The 23,791-nt window shown below is 39.3% G+C and overlaps 1 protein-coding gene across 5 annotated transcripts in view; it reads right to left on the reverse strand.

Moving 5' to 3' along the window:
- Rapgef5 (Rap guanine nucleotide exchange factor 5) overlaps nt 1–23,791 on the reverse strand; it is a 238,850-nt gene that overhangs the window by 12,192 nt on the left and 202,867 nt on the right. For all 5 annotated transcript variants that reach the window (XM_046463507.2, XM_058585344.1, XM_046463504.2 and 2 more), the window contains 7 exons: nt 23,560–23,709; nt 19,356–19,453; nt 15,707–15,829; nt 13,750–13,928; nt 8,729–8,819; nt 5,591–5,641; nt 4,688–4,775 (listed from right to left, as the gene is read on the reverse strand). In XM_046463507.2, the coding sequence (XP_046319463.2) occupies nt 4,688–4,775; nt 5,591–5,641; nt 8,729–8,819; nt 13,750–13,928; nt 15,707–15,829; nt 19,356–19,453; nt 23,560–23,709 (780 nt within the window). The remainder of the gene's footprint in view (nt 1–4,687; nt 4,776–5,590; nt 5,642–8,728; nt 8,820–13,749; nt 13,929–15,706; nt 15,830–19,355; nt 19,454–23,559; nt 23,710–23,791) is intronic.

Here is a 23,791-nt window from a genome sequence, read left to right on the forward strand (position 1 = left end):
CATTATTCTCTGACTGAATTGGCCCATTATGTTTTTAGGCCAGACAACTGAGCAGAAAATAAATGAATACTCAAACACAACAGGATTTTAATATCTATGTGTTTGAATTTTTAAAAAATCCCTGGCAAGGTATATGGGATTTGCTTGACTTAAAATAGTTAAAATTTAGATTTAGCTATTCAATTTAAAATTTTGGTTCCCAGAGTGGGTGCCTGATTCTATATAGGAAGTGAGTGAGGAAAGGGGCAGGGCTGGAAACAGCTGGATTTCTGGTCCCATCTGGCTGCGTAGAAGGAAAACATCACTGATGAACAGGGAAATAAGGCAGGCAGGGTGAAGGTACACTTTTGGAGGGAGGGAAAGCTAATTTTTGCTTGAGATTCACAAAACTTAAAGTGACCAAGGAATTGGGGGTGCAGTTTAGTGGTAGAGGGCCTGCTCAGAATGCACAAGGATCTGGGTTCCAACACACACACACACACACACACACACTCACACACACACACACGAGATTCAAATAAAAATCTCTTTTGGGTTGCAAAATACAGAGAAGTGCCTCCTTGAAAGATAATTGGTCATCAGACTCAATGAAGATAGTAACTGAATCTCTGATAACGAACAATGACACAAATTCAGATCAGAAAGTCCATCTCTGAGCATTTACAAGGATCATAATAAGAAATATACTATAATTTAAAGAGCACAAAAATATTTATGGTTTATCACAAACATGGAAATCTAATCAAATAAAAATAAAAACTGTAATCAAACAACCTGATAGAAAAAGAGGGGAATGAAGGGCTTTAAAACTCCAATAAACAGAAAGAAAGCATATTTGCATTTAATCAGCACTTTTATTCTGCTGGTCCCTAGGGGCTAATATAAGATACAGAGCTTCTGAAACCTGCCTACAAAACACTGGGCCACTGAGCTTTGACTATCTACCAGGAGATGACTCCAGTGACATGGTTACAGCACACACTGATACAACTCTGACCAAGGTTTCCCTTGTGCACAGCTTGCAGTGTAGCCTGAAATGTTTTCATAAGCTGCTTTTCCTTTTAAACTGGTGTCCTAATAGGAAAACGATTCACAATTAATTACACAATCTGACACTCTCTGGTTATTTTATTATCTTTCACAAATTTGCTTTCAGAAAATAACTGCAAGCTTTCACTCTGTGACACAATATTTAGAAAAGTGTAGTCAACAGAGTTAGCTTTTAACTTTCGTGTATAGCAAACAAAACAGCTCGTTGTCTACATGAAACACAGTTTGGAAGCTTGCCTTTACTTCCTCACAGAAAATTCCAGATTACAGATGACTCTCAGAGCTCCTGGGTCCCTTTCTGCACCTTCTCCCTATGTTCCTAAGGACAATAGTGACAATGATGTCAGACACAACTTGAAGTGCTGTACCTGCATTAACTCATTTAACCCTTACAAAAGACTATATACAATAAGACCCTAGGAGGTAAGCAGGTGAGAAACTTGGGCCCAAAGGACATCCCCAGCTGATCCATGCCCCTACTATAAGCATCAGAGCCAGGATTCAAACCCAGAGAGTTGGGGACCCTCGCCATGCTGCCCCTCAAGTTGAAGAGTCTTGGGCCTTCCAGTTATAGTCCACCTGCTGAATTTCTGGCACACTTGCTGCCTCTCCAACTTTTGAACTGTTTTCCTCCTCACTCACTCCTGCTTTAAATCTCTGCTCTTCCTGGGGGTTCCCTCTCGGGCTGAACTCAGGGCCAGGAGAGGCCAGGAAGAGGTTGATAAGCAGGGAGCTGACTAGACCAAGTGGGCAGAGAGAGGCTGGAAGGGGCTGCAGCCCAGAGGGGAAGGGCCGAAAGTGGCTGAAGAGCTGATGTGGCTGAATGGCTGATGTGTGATGAGGAAGGAGTAAGAGAAAGACAGCCATAGGTAGTGGAGCTCAAAACTAGAATGTGCGAATTTAAGTCATGGGATATGATTTGCCAGGTCCTTGTCTCAACCAGAGACACCTGAACATGCTCCAAACACCTCCTCCTAAATTTGAACTGGATGAAAGGATACTGAAAGTGGTGGAGGAAGAAGAAACACACAAGCACCCTGACAGTCCTTTCCTTCAAATACCCCCGCAAACCTGCAACAGTAATCTGTGCTCTGAGATAGACATGCAGCTCCCCGCAGGGACTACAGTTAATCCGCAAACACCCCTTGATGATTCACACTAGTACAAGGGACCACCATCTTCAAAAATCACAGAGGGTACACATGCTGCTCAGCTGCTGTGGACCTCAGCTCTGCTGGAGCCTTCCTCTCGCTCTCATTTAGGGCTTCCCTTCATCCCTTTTGGAACTGGCTTCCACAGCACAGTAGGGGGAAAGCACATCAAAGGCAACAAAATTCAACTGGGAAAGAGGAAAGCCAGCAGCTGGAAGGATCCCCAGGTAATCCATTTACCTGATAATCTGCATGCTTACAAACACGAAGAGTGACACTTGGGAGGCCTGAGCCTTCCCAAGCACCCAAGGAGTTCAGTTTGGTTCTATTCTCTAGTTAAAAGCAACTCCAAGTAGAAGGTACGAAGAGGAAGGAAAAAAGAGTTTTCATTGAAAATTAAGCCAGTTGCTCTAAATCTAAAATAGTTCATTACCACTTAAAAAAAAAATCACACAATAAAAAAATCTAAGAGTTAAATAATGTTGTGTATTTTTTTTTCAAAGATACCTCATCTTGGGGCATGATACATATTTTTAAAAATTTCATTCTATTTTCTTCTGGAAATGATCTCAGACAAAAATGGTAACTTTAAACACAAAAGAATACTAATATTGTTTAAGTTTTGTAAGAAAAATTAAAGTAAAGGAAAAATAAATGCTTATTTAACTCAAGAAGGCGTCTAACGAAAAGAAGAAAAATGTTTAATTTTCTAATTGTTCTTTTGGAATGAGTGAATGTATTTTTCAGTAGAAAAAAGGTGAAATTTGTTTTGCTGCCAATAAAAAGGTCTAGATAAACTCAGTAGAGCAGAAAATTGCATCTAAGCTAAGATGTAAGTGTGACACTTGACTGCATTAAACATTTTGGGAGAAGAAGCACTAATACACAGTACACAGCTATACTCTAATCTAATGAAGTTAAAGGGATACCATCAACTAATTTCTTATCACCTTAAAAGTATTTATTTTTTCAAAAATTTTTTCTTACAAAAATCAATTCCTTTCCCACAACCTTCTGCATTTTCTAGTGTCCCTTCTTGTATCTAAATGATTCTAAGTGCTATTTCTTACCTGCCACCCCTTTCCCTCCACTTGATGTTTTATTCTGCAAATAGAAATCATGAGCCTGAATAAACTTATCTTAAAACTTAACAAATAAATCAACTGAGCTTTTAAATTGTTACTTCAGCATAGCAATCTCTCCTCATTTCAGCATTAACACAATCTTTTCAGTTGGAGTGGAATATTCTGTGCATCTATCTCTCGGTTACCCTTATATTCTTGCTTCACAGGGATTCCTGCTTCATATTAGATGAAGAACAAATGAGGGACGGCAGAAATGCACAGGAACTCACAGCAATTCTGCAGCTCTGGCTGTTCTGAGGAGGGAGGCCAGCATTATTGCCAGTGGGGTAGCAGTGGGGAGAGGCAGGCCTGAGGATGGCGAGGCCAGGCCAGCCAGCTACACAATTCCGAAGCAACCCACTTTCAGAATCTCACTTATGGGTCCAATCACTGGGCCCTGACCCAGGGGAAGTTAGCTCTGAAGGGCAGAAGCTGGATGAAGGTATATTCCTACAAAATCCCTTCTAAGAATCAAAATATGGTCAAGAAAAATTCCCAAATCTTTCTTAGGGAAGCACACAGGTGAAGGTACAGATAGAATGTCAGGATTATAGGCCGAACCCAAGAGTTCCCTTTTATTTGTCCCCTTGGTTTGAAAAAGTGATCACTGAGATACCAGTAAATTTAAACGACAGGTTTCACAATGAATTATATGGTGCTCTAAAGAACAGAGTTCAGTGGTCTCCCTTTGGGCTGTCACTTTCCCAACTGAATTCCACTTCTTGAAAGCAGAAGGTACACTCTCCACCAATAATTATTTTTAATATTTACTTTTTAGTTGTGGTTGGACACAATACCTTTATTTATAAAATAAATATATTTTTATGCGGTGCTGAGGATCCAACCCAGGGCCTTGCAAATGCGAGGCAAGCGCTCTACCACTGAGCCACAACCTCAGACCTCCACCAATAATTTTCATCTATTATGTTGCTTTGATGAAAGGGATTTCTCACACAACCAACCAATATGGGCTGTATCTCCAAAATTCAGCTTGCAAACACACAGCACGACCAATCACCATTTGGGTCCTTTATGCCAGCCTTGTTCTTGTTTGAGTTAAATATATTGCAGACTTAAAGAAAATAACACCAGGCTTAGAAGAAAAGTAAAATTAAAACACAAAACAATGTCAAGCTTTGTTATTTAAGTGAAAATCTCTGACATCTGCTCAAGCACAATGAAGCAGTCTAGGTATCTCAAAAATATTTGAGTATTTGAAAAACGATCACAAGCAAACACAGGTATGAATCTCAAAATTCCTGTAAAGAAATAAACCGAGATTCCCTTTTTTGCCTTTTACAGTTAGAGTGATAAACTTCTGAAAGATGGAATTACATAGTACAAAAGGTAGAAAATAATTACCTTTAAGCAATAAGGGCATGAAAGGAATTTTTGGTGGCTTCATCTTTTTGAATGCATCTCTGTAGGCTTTGTGGTTTAGGGAAGGATCCTGCCAAACCAAGCAGATTACAGAGAGAAAGAAAAATCAATGGTGCTATAGAAACAATTCCAAATCTACTTTGATAAACAATTTGAACATGACTTAGATATAGGGCAATTCTTCCTGAGAATAAAGTAGATAAAGGTTTCCTAGGAGAATAAACTCACTAAATTAGGGCAGGAAATCTAAGCAATGGACGAAACTCAAGTTACTGGTTTACAATAATGGGAAATGACTGCAGAAGAGAGACACCTTTTGATTGCCCTATTATTTTCCTCAATAGGTTCTTTAAGTACAGTTTCCTCTGCATAATTTCTATCATGAGGTAACCTCAAAGGTCTTTTGTTAAGTACGCTGCAAAAAAAAAAAAAAAAAAAAAAAACCAAAAAACTTCAGACAATGTGGAGAAAACATGAGAACACTGGTTTACTGTGCTGTAAAAAAGAAAACTATAAACTTTGGATCTAAACCTAAGAAATAGTAAAAAGGAGAAAAGGCAAAAAATAAAAAATAATACAAAGACGTTAGTTGTTGCTAAATTTATACTGATGAATTTCGTAGGCTTTGAAATGGATTCGACTTAAAACCTGTCTTCAGAAAATTCACACTGAAAAGATTATTCTCAGCACCTTATACATGGAGAGGAAGAAGCAGAAACTGCCAGCTCACTTCATTCCTTAAAAAGCAAAGCTCCTATTTCATGTGTAAGCAAACTTGTCGAGGCTCCCTGACAGTGAAGTACAGAATAGACCACTGAAATCTAGAAGGCAATCTGACGCTAATGTTAATTTGAAGAATAAATCCCCTCCAGCCCAACTACTTACTGTTAAACTTTCAAGTTCAGAGAAAAGTTTCTTGAACTTCCCAGGGATTTTCTAAAAAACAAATACAAACAACAAAAGGTCACAGAAGTCAGTTATCGTGAGAGGCATTGGGAGTTTTCAGTAAGGCGGGCTTATGTGTGTCACATTTTTGAGCATAAATACCTCGGTCATCTGGCTCTCCCCTGATTGCTTCTCATTATGCAATTTTCATCATCACCTTAATATGACGTTGCTTAGAAATGTTGCTAAAAATAGCTTAACATAACAGCCACAAGATTCAGGAATTTAGCTGGTTAGACATTCCACACACTGTTGATAATTTAATAAAAACTTAGATTTTGATTCCATAGTCTACCTTTGATGAATGTTCTCATCTTCTTAATAGTGTTGCTGAGTGGGAAATAATGATGTTGGCTGACATTTTTTATATAAATGATATAATTGTATTTTACTGCAGAGGGTGAGTTAGTGAAGGGCCATGAAAACCTACGTGACAAAGCTTGCATTTAATGGGTAGAATCACTGAATCCTCAGGCTCAACCACACTGACAAGGATGACAGAGAATGGGAACCTACACCATCCTTCCAAAGAAAAATTCAGGCCAAATGACAAAGGTCTGAAAGGTTGCAGCCCATCTTCAACATGAGGAAGTGAAAACCTGGATGCCTTTCATAGGGACCTAGTGACCTTCTGGGTTACAGAGCTCAAGCTTGCAGCCAGGCTCAGTGTGAATTCTGACTCTGCCTCTTTCCAGCTGTGTATTTTGGTGTGAGTCTGCAAGCTCTCTGATCTTAAGTTTCTTCAGTACACATACTGAATAAACTCATGAAATGAATACAGTCTGTGGCTGACACTTGACAAATTCCAGCTATTAACATTAACGATGTTCAAAAAGATGTTTGTGGATTTTCTGTTTCCAAACCAAGTAAAAAATAACGAGGCAAACTCTCATTATTAAATGATTCATAAATGTTGTTTTCAATTTGATAATTTTGAGTCTGGACTCAGTTTTTCCCAGCAAGCAGATAGTTTAATACATTTGAAAACTGCTTTCCTGCCTTTGCCTCCTAATGAATGGAGGACAAATTTAAAGATTAAAAAATGCAGACTTTTGCAACTGACTTTAACCTTTTTTCTGAGCTTTATGCCTTGGTCTACTGGATATTCCATATGAACATCCCAGTGACATCTCAAAGCTAACGTGTCCAAAGTCAAACTGTTCTACCCCAGGGGTCTGGCCCATTGGCTGCTTTTGTAAATAAAGTCTTATTGAAACATCATCATAGCCTTCTATGTATGTGGCTGTTCTTACACTACAATGGCAGAGTTAAGTAGCTACAACAGCAACCATGTGGTCCTCAGAGCCTAAAATAAATTTACTATCTAGCCTTTTTCAAAAAAATTGCTGACCTCTGATTCAGTTCCTCAAACCTCTTTCTTTTATTACCTTTTTTTTTTTTTTTGGTACCAGGGATTGAACCCAGGGACACTTAACCACTGAGCCATATCCCCAGCCCCTCTTCTTTTTCTTTTGCCCTAGCCAGAGGTGCTCTACCACTGAGTGACATCCTCAGTCCTTTTTATTTTGAAATGAGATCTCACTAAGTTGCTCAAACTGCCTTGGACTTGCACTCCTCCTGCCTCAGCCTCCCTAGTAGCAATGATCACAGGTGTGGGTCAGGGTTTCTTGTTAGTCTTCTCAGCTACCCTGAGATGGAATGAGTTCCTTCACCTGCTCCTCTCTGGTCCAAGGAGGCTGATGCAGGGCTTCATTCATCATATGCACACTATGTTCTAAGGTACCCATTTTCTATCATTCAGGGCACTGATACAGTGCCCTGCACACAATAGGCAGTCAATATGCAGACTGAATGTGAGCTATTTGAACATAATTATTTCTCTTCCCAATTTTTGCAAATCAAATTTTCTCTTGAGGCTTAATTCAAATTCTGCTCTCCACAGGCCCTTGACAGCCACTTGTTTTCTATCCTGACAGGTTGTGGCATTTGTTACCCATCTCCTGTAACCTTAGGATGTATGTGAATGTCTTGTTTGCTTAACTAGAGCAGGCAAGCCTTTAATTTCTTTTCTTTTGAACCCCTTTAAGGAGCACTGACCCTGACCCCTGGATCACAAAATACATTCCCCTAGAGATGGCCCACTGAACAAAAGGGAATCTATGGAGAGAAGGGTACAGTCGGCGACAGCAACTGCACCTGAGAGGCCACCACAACCAGCCATACACAGGCTAGAACCAGAACAGACGACGGGATGGTTACAGAGTGAAAAGGAACAGGAAGGGCACACAGTGAGGTAGTGAGGCAGGGAAAGGAGGGAGAAGGAGAGGAAAGCAGAGGACAGAAGGAGTCCGGCCGTGAAGAGGCAGAGCCAGAGTCCTAGGTCTGTGTCTGGCTCTTTAGAGGATCCCCAAGTTCGGTCCTTCCCACGCTGTCCTCAGGGCCCATGTGACAGAACTTGAGTAGACTCCTCTATCTTCCAACCCCAAAAGCCTTCATCATTCAAAGAGGGAGGACAGTCAGCATTTGGGGGCCTCAAACTTATTACATTTTGTGGGCCTTCTTTTAAAATAACTTTACTTTGACAAATTTTACAAAGATATGTGCTGTGCATGTGAACACGATGCTGGAGACTTGCAGATGAGAGGCCTTGAAGGTCAAATTCATGAACATCACTGCAAACCCACTTCTGAGCACATGGCATCATGCAGGCCAGACTGTGACAGGACCAGCCAGCATGGCAGTGGCGCCCCCAGGAGGAAGGCTGATCATAGCTAAGGAATGTTCTACAATTTTCATCACTTTCATAGATATTAGAGAACTGTTTTAAAGAATATTTGATGGAAATGCTCCCTACCACATTGACCCATTACTGTTCAGCATTTTTAGCCTACTAGTACTTATCACATTTAAACTGTTTAAATCAAATTAATTTATTTAGCAATATTAAGGATGGAACCCAGGGTCTTGAGCATGCTAGGCAAGCCATCTACCACTAAGCTACACGACCTACTCATAAATCAATTTATTTTAAATAAAGACTTTCTCTGGAATTTCTTTTTCTTTCTTTCATTTTTTTGCCCATGCCCAACCCCCCTGCAATGGGACCCCAAGACTCACCTCCCAGGTCTGTGACAGTCGGCTGACAGAAGCAGTGTTAAGGCCCATCACAATGGCAAAGAAGGAATTCAGATTTCTCTGGGCTTTGCAGCTATGGAATAAAGGAAAGCAGAGTACACTTTGAGGAAATAATCTTTAAATGGGTGATCACAAAAGATAAAGCTGGAAAGACTCTTTCAGGCCAGAGTTCAGTCTCCCTGCCCTTCACTGCCCAGGGGAGGAGTGGCAACCCTTGGCTGTTCCTAAAGCAAAAGAAGTGATCCCGTGCTTTCGCTCTTCCTTTAAGAAAAGGTCTATGCTCTTGACACCTCCTGACATTTCACAAGATCTTCTTTCCTTTAAAACCTATTTTGTATGCATTTATAACTTCAACAGAACAACCTTTAATTCACCTTTTTCTCTCCATGCCATATCCTTCTCTCTTGAATTGGTCTGCTATTCTCAGTTTTTGACAGTCAAAAGCACGTCTCACCTCACAGGCCTATGTTTTCCTCATCCCACCCTACTTAGACACATTTTCTTTGCTACCAACAAAATGACTACTATATTATGTATGTGTTTAAAATACAGCATCTATCCTGGGGTTTCTTTCTCACCTTTCTCATTAAAAAAATAAAGAAATAAAATGACAGCTAAGATCATGTTGTGCCCCAGGCACTCTATAAGGTTATCCATTCTGCATAATATCAATCACCAGAGGCCAATGTGGTCAATATCCCACTAATTTTCAAAGTCAGGAGAGAGGGCTTGGACTTCAGACCAGAATGAGCAACCTGTGAATTCCAAACACTTCTTTATCTGGAGAGCATTTGAACACAACTTCTCTGAAGTAAGGCTTTAAGAGTAACAAACTGTTCTGCCTCAATAACTAAACATCAATGTGTTTAGCAGTGAGCCAGGCACTCAACAGGTACCTAGCAATGCTAGTTTAGTTTCCTTCAGATGCCATCTCTTCCTTCATATCTCCAACAACATCTCAAAGGGAATTTTGGGACAGGGTCTACAATTCTGCTTTTCTAGGTAAACATCATGTTATATTAGGTACTAGAGGCACTTCACTACCATCATCAATAGCTACATTCATCAAGAACATATGCATGATTTATTTTTCAGCTAGTGTTGGCCTTTAAGTTATTTTTAGTTCCTCCCTGACAACTTTTTACCAGCAAAAGCTAGGAAGTCTTTAAAGGTTCTTGAGGTTCCCTCAAAGCTATTTATAAATATCCAGAGGCACAAGGAGTAAATAAGAATGTATAGTTTATAACCAGGGAAATGGTTTGGGCTGTTAAAGTTTGGGCTGTTAGAGAAGAGGCAGAGGCTGCTGCCTAGTGAATCAGACACTGTCCCAGTCCAGCTACACCCGAGTTCCAAGAGGTTCTATCCCCATGAGCAGTTGAACTGGGAAAGTACTGCTGCCTCCACACCCAGTGTCAAAGATACTTGGGTGGCACACGTCATCAGGCACCTCACTGTGGAGCCTTGGCTGGCAGGGCCTATCCCTCTGAGTCCTGCCAGTTTTAGGCTGTCAGCTGTCTCTGGTAGGTATGAGGCAACTGGGCCTCATTTCAGTTGACCCCTTTACCTGGTTCCTTGTCAGCTTTCCCCTGGTGGACCTGGCTTGGTATATTCCATTAATATGAGAATGGCTGCTGTCTTAGGCCTCAGTTCAGTGACTCCACCTCTCCTTGGTCATTAATTCACTCATTGTACTCCTTCTTCCTCCTCAGACCCCTGGAAAGCTCACAGCCAGAACAAACAAGAGCTAGCTCCACCTCCTAACTTGATGTTTTGAAATACCCAACCCTGTGCTGAGGCTCTGGTCAGAAGGAATGTTCCATCCCTCTGCCAGAAGCACCTTGCTGGTGGTTTCTCTCACTTCTGGTCATTCCATATATCATCTCCTCTGGGCAGCAGGCTCTTAACATTAGAGTATGTATCCATTCATTTTTTTATATTCTGTCCATATCCGATTGCCTCGCATACAGTGAGCTCTTTACACAGCATTTCCCAAAGTTGAAACAAGAACTTTTGGGGAAATAGTTTTATTATTTTTATGATAAAAAGTTTATTATTCCTCTTTTTTCAGCATCATTTATCATATAAAATCTTAAATATAATTCTCATCTTTTTATCTGTTAGCTCCTTACAAATATTTTTCATAGCCCATAAGGTTTTTTCTTTATAGTCAAACATAAAACAACAACAACAAAATACAAGCTAACTGATGCCTGTATCTGTTTAAAAAATAGAACTGAATTAATGTAAACACAATTTATGCAGAAGACAAATTTTACAGTGCAAATATCAGCTACTATTCCAGTCTGGAATCCTGTTACCATGGGTCATTCATTCCAGGAAAAGAACAGACTGACACTAAACATTCCAGCCCAGCAAACACTCCTTTGTCTCTGTGAGGAAATAAAATCCACTCAATCCACAGAGGTGGGGGATGGGGATGCTGAGGAGGGAAACATGAATATGTAAATAGGATGCCTTCGGCAGAGAAAACACTTCATGATTGTGGAAATTACTGTTTTCCCTTGGTTGTTCCTACTAGCGTAATTATAAGGAATTTAACTTTATGTTTCTGTTGGCATTCCATCCCATGGGCCAGGACAGAGACCAGTACCATAAATAATTCAGGAGCATGGAGCTATATGGAGAAGATATGAATATATTTCTTTTCCCTGAGGATAGATATTATCTTATACTAGGAACGGAGCTGGGTGGTATCATTTTACTCCTTGGAACATTGATGTCCTATTTCTCCATGTAATAGCCATTTATAAGAAAGCTTTTTACCTAAAAGAGACTCATCTTTAGGAATCTTACAGTCCATTTTAGAATATACAGGTTGAATTTAAAAAAAAAAAAAGCACTTGGCATAAAAGCAGTCTAAGATTCAACCTGTTATCTTCCCTTACATCCCAGTCACAGCAGACCTTGGTCAGGTGCTTCCATGATCTCTTGCCTTGGTAAACACAAGCTCCTCCTTCTGGGGTCTTTTCACCTATGGTACAGTTTTTGAATGGCAATTCTGATTAGATCATTCTGCCTCCTTAATTCAGATGAAAGTCAGGATCCTTCATGGTTTGGTAACATTTTCCTTTGCAGATAAATCTCTAACAGCTTCCTTACAAACATCCCTCTATATTCCCCAGATTTGTGGAGGTGGCCTTCCCTGGCCAGACTCTGCTTCTGTCTCCAGTGAGGCTGCTCCACGGAGAGAATGCTCTTTAGACTTTTTACCTATCAAATTCCACCCAGAATGCAAATATGTCCTCAGACACTACTTCCTTCACCAGTGTTTCCTGATTCCAATTCCACACCCTGAATATGAGCTTTCCCTTCTCTGAAGTCCCTTACAGAATCAGACCTCATCCCAGGACATTCCCCAACCCTATTCTGCACAGCAGCTGGTTGAGCTATAGGAGTATCCCAGATGACGGCAAGCTGCTTGAAGGCAAGATTGGGCAGACTCAGTCTGATTGCCCCAACCTACCTTGTATAGAGCTATACATATGATTGATATGTTTCTTGAATATACTGCATTGACAGGCACAGTCAGCCCTCCCTGTCTATGCGTTCAAGATGTGTGGATTCAACCAGTTGCAGTTCATGTACTATGTAGTTAGGACCATGATGGTGTGTTTGTACTGAACATGTGTAGGCTTTTTTTTTTTTTGTCATGAGTTCCTAAACAGTTCAGGATAACAGCTATTTAAATAGTATTCATAATGCATTAGGTATTATAATCTAGAGAGGGTTTAAAGTATATCGATGGATGTATGCAGGCTACATGCAAATGCTATTCCATTTTATATAAGGAATCTGGGCATCCTTTGATTTTGGTATCCTGAGGGGGATCCTGGAACCAATCCCCTGACGACACAGAGATGACTGTACTTGAAAATTGTGTGACATACAAACTATTTTGGAAGACAAAGAAGAAATAAAGTGGGAAGCCTAGGAGGCAAAAAGTGACTGGGGAAGATTTTGATCTGCACTGTCTGTTTCTATTGGGAAGCTGTCCAAAGAACATTCTTAGGAAGGATAACAATCTTGTACTTTTTTAAAAAAAATAAATTTCTTTATTTATTTTAATTATGTATATATGATAGCAGAATGCTATCTGAATATGCTAACTGAATCCAATCTTGTATTTTAAGAGACAAATTATTAAAATTTCATTCAACCAACACTTACTGAGTCACAGCTGTGTACCATATTCTATGCCAGGCACAATCACTGAATAGAATTGGTTCCTGTCCTAACAGAGTCTGGTGAAAGAATTAAAAGGGTAAAAAGTATGCGTGTGCTGAGGGGAGTTAGTGGATCTGGCATCTGATTTTATTCTTTTAATTTATTTACTTTTTAAAAAGTTTTGGGACCTGCATCTGAAAGTCATCTGGAAGGAAGTAACATTTGACCAAGGTCTTGAAGAAAAGCAGCAACTTGCTGAGTGTTAGTGGCCATTCTTGGCAGAGCCAATACCACATGGCCAGACTTGGAAGTTACTGTGCATGACAGACATATTCAGAGTATAGGCTGCACCTAGGGGGTGAGGCTCAGGGGGAAGGTAGGGCAGCTGGTGAAGGGCTTTCTAACAAAAGAGTTTGCAAAAGTTTATACTATAGGCATCAAAAAACAATGAGCAGGATCCTCTCAGAATGCACCTGATTTTCAAGAATTCTCACTCACATCATCTTCTCCCATTTGCTGAGTCTACTGTAGTAGCCAGCGACACTGTAAGACTGGGTTCTCTTTATTAGTTCTGAGCATGGAACATGGTGCTTCAGTCTGTTATTTGGACATTTACTTTAAGATATAAATATTTTAAATGCAAAACTTAAATACTCAAGAACATTTGGTCATTTACCCTGATATTATGCTTTTATCTCCCAAACCATCTCATTATCACAAGGGGAAAAACCAAACCAAACCAAAGAAAACAAAAAACAAAACTGAAGTACTTTCTCAAGGAGATGATGGAAATAGCACTTTCACCACCAGCAACTTACTGAGCTGCGATTTTGATGAATTTTTTCACCAGCTGCACTCGCTTGCACAGCTGGCTGCAGAGTAGAATCTCTGTGGCCACCCAGAGCTGGACTTCATTGCATCTCTGGAGCAGAAGACTGAGGTTCACAGTGTGCTCCCCACTTCCCTGTCTGCTGAATGTGAAGTAGATAAGCTCTTGCTGAAAGAAAATGTACCCATGCCAGGGATTATTTTTAGCACAACATAAAGCAGATAGAACATTTAGTTCATTTTTAAGAGCTGCTTCAGGTAGCCACACCATATCATTCATATGTTTACAGAAAACAGAACAAATAATAGGATATTAAATTCAGAGTGATTGAGCTTTAGTTTTAGAGATGCCTCATTCAATAATGCTCACCTAGAATCCTCATATAATTTTTCTGACTGTAAGGAAGATATCTTTATATGATAAAAATAAAAATATTCTAAAGTTATAATCACAGGTCAAATGGAATCCCTAAACTTCTCAAACTTGTTATGTAGAAAACTCAAGTGAAAACACAAACACTACTAGTGTTTGTTAAGGTGCACATCAGACTTCAAATCAGTTATCAATTTTAATGTGAGTTAGGACCACCTGGGAGACTTTGAGAGCTAATCAGCCTGTCCCTGATTTCTGACTTAGTAGACTCTGGACAGGCTGAAAATGCACAACTCTATCTAGTTCCCTAGTGGTTCTGGAGATGGTGGCCTGGGGACCTGCTCTTTGAGAACCACTGATAATGAGATATTGCCAAAATGTAAACAGAAAGAAAATTGAGATTAAGAGCTAGTCCTAATAATTTACAAATAAAGCAGAACCAGTAACTATTTATATCTACTGCACAAAAAGCAACAGAAGAGATTTGGGTTTTTTTAAATTTATTTTTAAAAATTTATTTATTTATCTGGTGCTGATGATCAAACCCCTGGCCTCCCGAGTACTACGCAAGTGTTCTACCACTGAGCCCCAGCCCCAGGATTTGTTTTTAAATGACAGTGTGTGCACATTTGACAGAAGTAATCCACACTCTCCCCTGCATAAGCAGTGGCACTTCCCATACCACCAACACTGCCAAAGACAAAGTCATTCAGCCTGAGCAAGCACACTTCTTGCTCAAATTCAGATGGTAATATTGAAATTTTTAAATGTGAAATGTGATTCCTCATTTTCTGCAAATGTGTTCTAAACCGACATTCCAAAATAAAAATGAAACTTAAAGATCCTTAAATAGGGCATGAGGTTCTCCTTCAAAAGGAAAAGCCATTTTGGAATGAAAAATGTCATTACATGGTAAAGTCCAACATGTGGTCACACAGGGCTGTAACATTCTTCATCTCACGATTCCTATGAGCCTTTCTACCAGCCACATTTACTCATTAATCGTTTTAGCTCCTAATCTATTATTCAAAAATGTTATTCTCTATCCAGAAGAGAGACAGTAATGGATATAAAATTCAAAAAATATCCAATATTTGAAAGAAAGTATTTGAAGTCTTAAGAGCACAGTCTAAATTTTGGAATGTTCTTAAGTAAAAGGATGGGTATACACATCTTTTATATGTGTATGTGTTCAAATATAAATATGATTACTGTAAACTTCATGCAAAAAATGGGAAAATCAAAAATCAAACATAAAACCATTCTTCAATTCCATTAAAGCATCATATATATGTATATATATGCACACACAAATCATATGCCTATATAAATGTATATACACATATAAAAATATACCATATCTGTACTACTATACACAAGTATATAAAAGCATGATTACATAACCCAATTTACCTAGGGTGGGGTCAGACTTCCAACATACTTTAAGTCCACAAAATAACTTTTGGACCATGCCATCCTAGCATAACTCTACCACTGCACATCAAAACATCTCTTCAAGAAGAATTCACAGTGAAAATAGCATTAGCATTTTGATCTTTTCACTCCCTACTCACCTCGTGAATTGAATTGAACAGACTCCAATCAAAATTCATTAATTCCAGAGCAAGATCCCAAGTGTTCATTCCCAAAATCCTTATTGACCTTTGCTGTGATTCCTCATTTTCTGCAAACGGGTTCTAAACCGACAGACAAGCAAAAAAAGGAGCCTCAGTAATTCCCACAAGTTTTTCAGTGAATTGGCTGCCTATAGAAGTTCACCAGAAGCCCAGATTAGAAAGGTAATCATTTCTGGGTGCGCTTAATATTTTTCCTGGTCTGTTCACCTTCAGTGAGTTATAGCCAATTTAGGAAACAGTCTTGGAACTGGTAGAATGTGATCAATGATACTTCACTGAGTTAGCCTCCCCCTCCCCCTCCCCCCCAAGCCAGCACACACCCACCCACAAATCTGATTATAAAACACTGCCCTGGCAGACAGCATAATGAAAGCAAAAGCCCTGAAATCACTTTGGCTGCTGGTAAGAATTAATGTGCCAGCAGGGTTAGTAGAAAAACAAACAAAAGAAATGTCAGAGTGCACTTCAATAAAGACAGACATGGCTTTTACAGGAAATATGTTTAACAAGTCTCATCCCAGATACACATTTACAAGTTTTATTAAAATGCCCGTGGAAAGTGAAAAAATTCAACATGGAATAAAAAATAAAAGCTATTTCATTTATATCCTATGGTAACTTCTTAAGTATTAGCTGCTTTCTCTATAAAAAAAAAATGGTGCCTAATCATAGGAGGCTGGTAACTTCCTTAAAAATCTGGCCAGAAATAATTAAATGCCAATGCAACTTTAAATTTATCATCACCATTAAAGCTATTAAAAAATAATTTGGCACCTTTCCAAAATATTTGACACTTTCTAATTAAAATACAAATTCTTCCATCATTTGAGGGGCTGGACTTGAATAGCTAATGACTAAGAGAATGGGACTTTGCAAAAATAAAGATATGGCAGAAAGGAGGGACTATTTCAGATGCCAAATAATAGTGTCTACTTCTAATCTGAAAAATAAATGATTTGCATTTCTAGAAGTTTTACATTTATTAAGAGGTTTCCTAATTAAAAATAACAAAACAACAACAACAACAACAAAACAAAACAAAAAAAGCAACTCATAACAAAAAGATCTTCTCAGAGATTTCCCTCTGAAGAACAATGATTCAGAGGAGGAAGGTTTAAACTACCTCTTATCCCCAGTGCTGGCCATGGCAAGGAGCTCAGAAAGTGCTGACTAAATGAACGAGCTTCCAGATGAGGAGGTGCTGGGGTGGGGGACAAGGTTCCTCAGGGTCGGTCTGCTAGGATGGGACCAGGCTGACTTCACCACAGATTGTCAAAGGGAAGGAACACCAATAGCGGCTGAATAATTTGGAGTTGTAAGGGTGTGTTCATTTGGCTTTTTATCTAAATTTTCCCTATGTGTGCCCCTTACCCTGGGACTGCCCCTCTGGTTGATTGTTCAGGGTCATCCACTCCCTAGTCTAGGAAACATATTCTAATTCCTGATGTCTAAAATATATACTAAAATGAAATCAAAGTGCTAGTGGGTTCCAAAACTTTCACTTAGGTTTTTCTTGTGTTTCCTGTGTTATTCTTCCCTCATGATGTTCTATTTTAACTAAAATTCTTTTCAGATGAAACACTGAATTTTATGATTCCCAAGAAGAAATGTGAAGTGGTGCCCCAAGTTGATGGGGGAGACATCTGAGGGCAGGATGGAATCTGGCCTCTCTTAGAACATACATCACAGTACCACTTACTCCATGGAGACATTGCACCGGGTGCCTGAGACTGAACAGCTTGATCAAGGAACTGCATGAGGGCTGTGTGGCTTAGAGAGGACTGGGAGGCAATTCAACTGCAGGTCCCTTCACTGCCGGGAGCCCCAGAGTGGCTACACGTTAAATCACAGGGAAGGGTACAATCAATTTCAATATTTACTAAAAGAGATACTGTGCAGAGCTGGGCTAGGTAACTCTCAGTAAATCTGGAGGCTGAGGCAGGAGGCTCACAAGTTTCAGGCCAGACTCATCAATTTAGCAAGACTCTTGGCAACTTAGTGAGAATCTGTCTCAAATGAAAAAAAAAAAAAAAGTCTGGAGATGTAGCTCAAGGGTAGAGTGTCCCTGGGTTCAAGCCCCAGTTTTTTTTTAAAAATGTTTACTAACTACCCAGTTGATCATGTTTCACTGAGGGTGTTATGTAGGACCTGCGATCTGCTAAAGGTCAGAACAGAAAAGGCCCAAGTAAAGCAAATGCTTCCCACTCCTTTTCTTCCTCATCACCTATAAATGAAAGGAATGTGCAGGAGCTTCTGAGTCAAACATAACGGGATTTAAAAATCCTAGTAGTCTGCTGCCTGGGCATGGTGGTATATGCTGATAATTCCAGCTACTTGGGGGCCAGAGGCAGGAGGATTGCAAGCTTGAGGCTAGCCTCAGCAACTTAGCAAGATCCTGTCTCAAAATAAAATTAAGGAAAAAAAAAATCCTAGCACTCTCCCTTGTGTGGTTTAGGAAGCTAGTGAGTAATTTAGCCTTTCTAAAACTTACAGGTTTATTGGGAATGTTAAATGAGATACTATAGGTCAGTTACTCAGCAAACCCCTATCAGGTTATAAATATGAAAATTGACAGTGATGAACATTATTATGTTAGCTTGATGTCCTGCAGATAATTTTACATAGAATGTTTTTATTAAAACAATTTTAGTTAACCCATGTGGGATAAAAATTCCTTAATTATATATACAATGGGAGCCAGCTAGAAAGACAGGCCCCAGTGACGACTCCATGAAAGGGCCTTGAGTCTAGAAGGTATGATCACACTGTTAGAGCCTGCTTGTCCTAGATGGTGGATCTAGCCTGACCCTGCCTTTCAAGAAGCAGCCAAGAGACTGAAGTCTTGACTACTGAAAGGATGTGTTCTAAATTTCTTCAAACTCCTGTTCTTCAGTGGTGTCTGATGTCCATCCTTATGACCCCATCCTACATAGGGAGGGCTGATAATCCACTCTTTCCTCTCTCTCTCTCTCTCTTTTTTTTTTTCCTGTGGTGCTGGAGATTGAACCCAGGGCCTTATGCATGTGAATCAAGCACTCTACCAATTAAGTTCTACCCCCGCCCTCTCACTCTTTCTTCAAGGAAACCGAGCACTCAGAGTGCACCGAGTGCATTGAACCAAAGCATTCAGTCTGTTTGCCCCTAAATTCACCTGGGGAACATTTCTCAGTTTGATCTCCACATACCTCCCAAACAAGAATAAGCTAAATTGAAATTCCATAGGAGAAGCAGTCACTTGCTTCCAATCCCTTTTTTCAGGAGATCAGAAAGCAGCGAGAAGGAGCTGAAGAGCTCCTAAGGTAGGCAGGAAGAGCTCCTAAGGTAGGCAGCTCCTTGTTTTGCAGAAGCAGTGTGCTCTGGCAGCTGGTTAGGGAAAGACACAGTTCATAGATATATATATATAATATATATATATTATATATATATGTGTGTGTGTGTGTGTATGTGTGTGTGTGTATGTATATATATATATTTTATATATATATATATATATATATATATATATTTTTTTTTCCATTATAAAGCATGTGGAAGTATGTCTTGAGTCTGACATTTAGGTTTGAAGTACAGGGCTAAAGGTTCTTACCAAAGTGTCAGCCAGGTCTTTCCGGTAGACACAGATCCGACCAGATGCCTCAAGAGATTTGGAGATGGCCAAGTCATTCGGCTGAAGTTCGTGCTTTTCTTTATTTAAAAAAAAAAAGTAATTATAAACAAAATAGGCCTACACAAAACATGTACTGAGTTAAAATTGCCCACGAAATATGTTCAAAAGTATATTAACTAGGATTTAAAGTAGATTAATTCAGTTCTACACATTATACATGACACCAGAGGTAACATGGATATCACTGCTCAGCTCAGTGTAGGCATTAATCAGGTTGAATGCCATGGAGTAGAACTCTCTTGAAGTTCTTACTTTAGTTATTCTTTAGAACATAGGACAGTTAAAGGAACAAAGTAAATTTTACTCATCATCCTCTCTCCAAAATAATTATACTCCTATACATATTTTCAGTTATTATTCACATGCATTTATAATTATTCATACACACATAGACTTGTAATTGGGTCCATTTAAGGTTTTATATTCTGATTGTATTATAAGCTCTTACCCACTTATCAAAGTTATTTATATATGTCATGTTTAATTGGTTATGTAACAGCTCATTATGCCATCATCTTATCTTTCCTCTACTGTTGAACATTTAATCGTTTCCTTTCTTTTGGTCATATAAATTAAATGACATGATACATGGTAAGTACTAGCACAGGGCCTGGCACATAATAGGCACTTGATAAATGGGTTCTATTAGCATAGCAGCCATAATATATATTGCTGAGGTCAACATCCTTGCACATAAATCCTAGTCTGCTTATAGATGATTTTCTTAAGATAGACTCTCAGTACTAAAATTATAGGGTCAAAGGGAATGGATATTTTTAAAGTTATTGACAAAAATTGCTTTCCAATTATTTTTTTTAAGAAAAACACTCATTATATTTTCCTAAAAATAATTTTAAAACTTGAACACTTACTAACACTGATTATTACTTTTTGGTAAGTTTCCTATTTTGCTAAAACCAAAAATATGATTCTCAGTTTATTCTGGTTTCTTTTTTTTTTTTTTTTTTGGTACCAGGGATTGAACTCAGGGCACTTGACCACTAAGCCACATTCCCATCCCCAGCCCTATTTTGTATTTTATTTAGAGACAGGGTCTCACTGAGTTGCTTAGCACCTCACTATTGGTGAGGCTGGCTTTGAACTTGTGATACTCCTGCCTCATCCTCCCAAGCTGCCGGGTTTACAGGCATGGGCCACTGTGCCAGGTTCTAATATATTCTTTTTCTTTTTATTTTTTAAAAAAATAAATGACAGCGGCTAATATATTCTTAATGGTCCAGCATTATAAAGACCAAGAGTACTAGAATGCTGCACTTTTGATGTGGGTAGTAAATGGCTCCATTCAGCCAGGTTCTAAAGAACTTTCAGATCTTTTACTGTACTATAAAAGATCAAAACCGAATTTTAACCTTTGAGTAAGTGAGTAGGTTATTGTTAGCACACACATATATCATATGTACCCATAACCTGGGTACAAAGCATCTAGAAACTACTAAAGTTTTTAGAATAGGACTTTTTTTTAAAGAGAAAGCCATAAACCTCCAACATTTCAAAACTTTTTTTGACAAGAATAAACAAATTTGATGAAATAAATTGTTATTTCATCCTGAAGTAGCATTAAAACATTATTTGTAAAAAAAAAATATGTAAACAGAGCAAGAAATACATTAAATATCTTTTTTTTCCTAATTAAAACCTTTTTTTTTTTTTTTGCCAGGCTGGGTGGCATGCACACCTAGCTACTCAGAAAGCTCAGGGCAAAAGGATCACAAGTTCAAGCCCAGCCTGGGAAATTCAGTGAGACCCTGTCTTAAAAGTATAAAAATAAAGGGCTGGGAGTGTAGCTCAGTGGTAGAGCACTCCTGAGTTCAATTCCCAGTACTGCAAGAAACAAAACACTACCCCCAAACAAAAACAAAACAACAAAAAATGATTGTTCAGGAGGGTAATAAGATGCAGGCAGAAAAGTACTTTTTTGTGTATGTGTGTGGTGCTAGGGATTGAACCCAGGGCCTATGCATGGAAGGCAAGCACTCTACCAACCAAGCTATATCCCAGCCCAGGGAGGTATTTTGTGAGTGGAGGTGGATTACTGGAGATTGAACCCAGGGAGCTCTACCACTGAACTAAATCCCCAGCCCTATTTTTTTTTCCCCTATTTTAAGACAGGATCTTACTAAATTGCCCAGGCTAGGCTCAAACTTGTGATCTTTCTGCCTCATACTCCCAGGTTGCTAGGATTATAGGCACATGCTACCATGCCTGGCTAGGAAGGTTCTTTACATGTTAAAAAAACAAACTAACAAACAAAAAATCCTAAAGGATGGGAAATGGTGGCACATTTTCAAATCTGTAGGCTAATTCCAGAGATGAGCTGACATTTCTACTGATGATTAGCAATGGACCCCATTAGAACTCACTGCACATCCTGATGAATCTAATTTAATAGAGGATGAAAATGGTACTTCACAGCCATCAAATAGATATTAGGTAGTAAAAGAGCCCCTCATTAGTTGCTAGTTTCTGTCAGCTCCAAGTCATCCCAGGGCCACCAGCAACTGTGTTGTAAAGTTTACTGAAGCCCCTTCGTTCTCTAGCCCTTTTGGGACAGGGACCTAATGATCACTTTCTGCAGGGGCTGCATCTTGAGCAGCAAATGTTGGTTTTGATGAAACTCAATGTTTAAAATCATTTAATATTTTTAGTCACTCAAAAAATTAAATATACACTTATCATATCTATCTAAAACATGTTAATAAAAATTCAACCACTTTTGATGGATTGCAGTGGTACAGACCCATAAACCCAGCAACTCAGGAGACTGAGGTAGGAAGATTCTAAGTTCAAGGCCAGTATCAGCAACTTAGTAAGACCCTGTCTCAAAATAGAAAGTAAAAAGAACATGGGGATGTGGCTTAGTGGTAAAGCACCCTTGGGTTCAACTTCCAGTACCACCTGCCCCACCCAAAACAAAAAAAAAACAACCACTCCTTGATTAGAATACATCATGTTCACATGTTTTCCCCCTAGATCATTTTTTGGCAGGGGTAGGTGCTAGGTATTGAACCCTGGGCCTCATGCATCTTAAGCATGTGCTCTACTACCAAGCTCCCTTCTAGCCCTAGATCATGCTTTGAGAGGTTGTACAGAGTTCTGGAGAGGAGAGACTCTCTTTCATTAGGCCTAAAGAGAAGTGCCTGTGTGCTGTGTAATGGACTAGCGTACAGGACCATTTTACCTGCCTGTAGGTCTCAAAGCGATAGGAGCCAGATACTATTTCATGATGCTTTAACTAGTGTCATGCTGGGTATATTCTGGGGTTCACCTCTTCCTGAACAACAAAGAAAAACAGAAATGTGGTCTATCTGCTCCCCTCCCCTGCCTGCCCCATCTCTGGTTGATTAGTTCACAGAGTTCTTATATTTTTTTCAACTTCTGATGTTTAGTTACTTTCTTCGTATTTTTCTCAGGGTTAATGAGATATTAAATAAAGATAGTAAGCCAAAAAGGAGGCCAGTGACACTGAGATCTGACAGGTCCCCATGAAAATGATGGGGTCTGTTCAGGCTGAGTAGATCAATAGTGACAGCTTGTAATCTGTGTGATCTTATTGAAAACAGACAATAAAGCATTCTCTGTGGATAAATAAAGTCCAACAGAAGGCAAAGCTGTAACTAGGTCTTGCTCCCCACGTCCACCTGAAGGTACATTGCCCTGTGAGCTCTGGCTTATTGTGTAGTTTCCTTTCTTCCGACAGGAGTTTTTATGTATTAAACTGTCAACCAGCAATAAGACTAGTTCAAGGCCATCTTTTATTTTTTTTTCCCCTACAGAAATGTCATCCTTTAGCAATTTCCCAAGTTAATTTAAATATGAAAATGGAAGGGTTATCTAGAGTACAAAATATGAAAAGCTTTATAATGCATTTCAAAACACTGGTGTGCCTCACTATTCAGTTCTCGGGGAGGAAATTCAGCATCTAATGCTACCCCACTGTTGTCATGGAAACACCTCTGGTAGGCAGCTTCTCATTGTTACTGTGGTCATCCAGCTGGGGGCCCAGAAGAGAAGAGCTCAGCGTTTATCCTACAAAAATGTCAACTCTCTCCTTTTGGAGGAAAGCCAGTGAAAGGTTAATATGCAAGGACAGAAAATAATTTACCCCCCGAGAATGTGATGGCCACCAGAGCCAGATCCTCTTCTGCATGCTGGATCTTTTCTGCCACAACTTTGAGGATCTCTTGTGCTGTGCTGGAAACTTTTGCCTTCACACTGACATAGGAGTGCTCCGTTATATACACGTGGCAAAAAACTGTACAAGTCAAAACAAATTATGAACAGAACTGAGATCATGAGGTACAGACTATCCCAAATCAAGGCACCCACTTTGTTGT

Source organism: Marmota monax, unplaced genomic scaffold (assembly GCF_021218885.2).
Source record: "Marmota monax isolate L192 unplaced genomic scaffold, Marmota_monax_Labrador192_F-V1.1 WCK01_AAM20220418_F8-fsc00057, whole genome shotgun sequence".
Classification (NCBI taxonomy): domain Eukaryota; kingdom Metazoa; phylum Chordata; class Mammalia; order Rodentia; family Sciuridae; genus Marmota; species Marmota monax.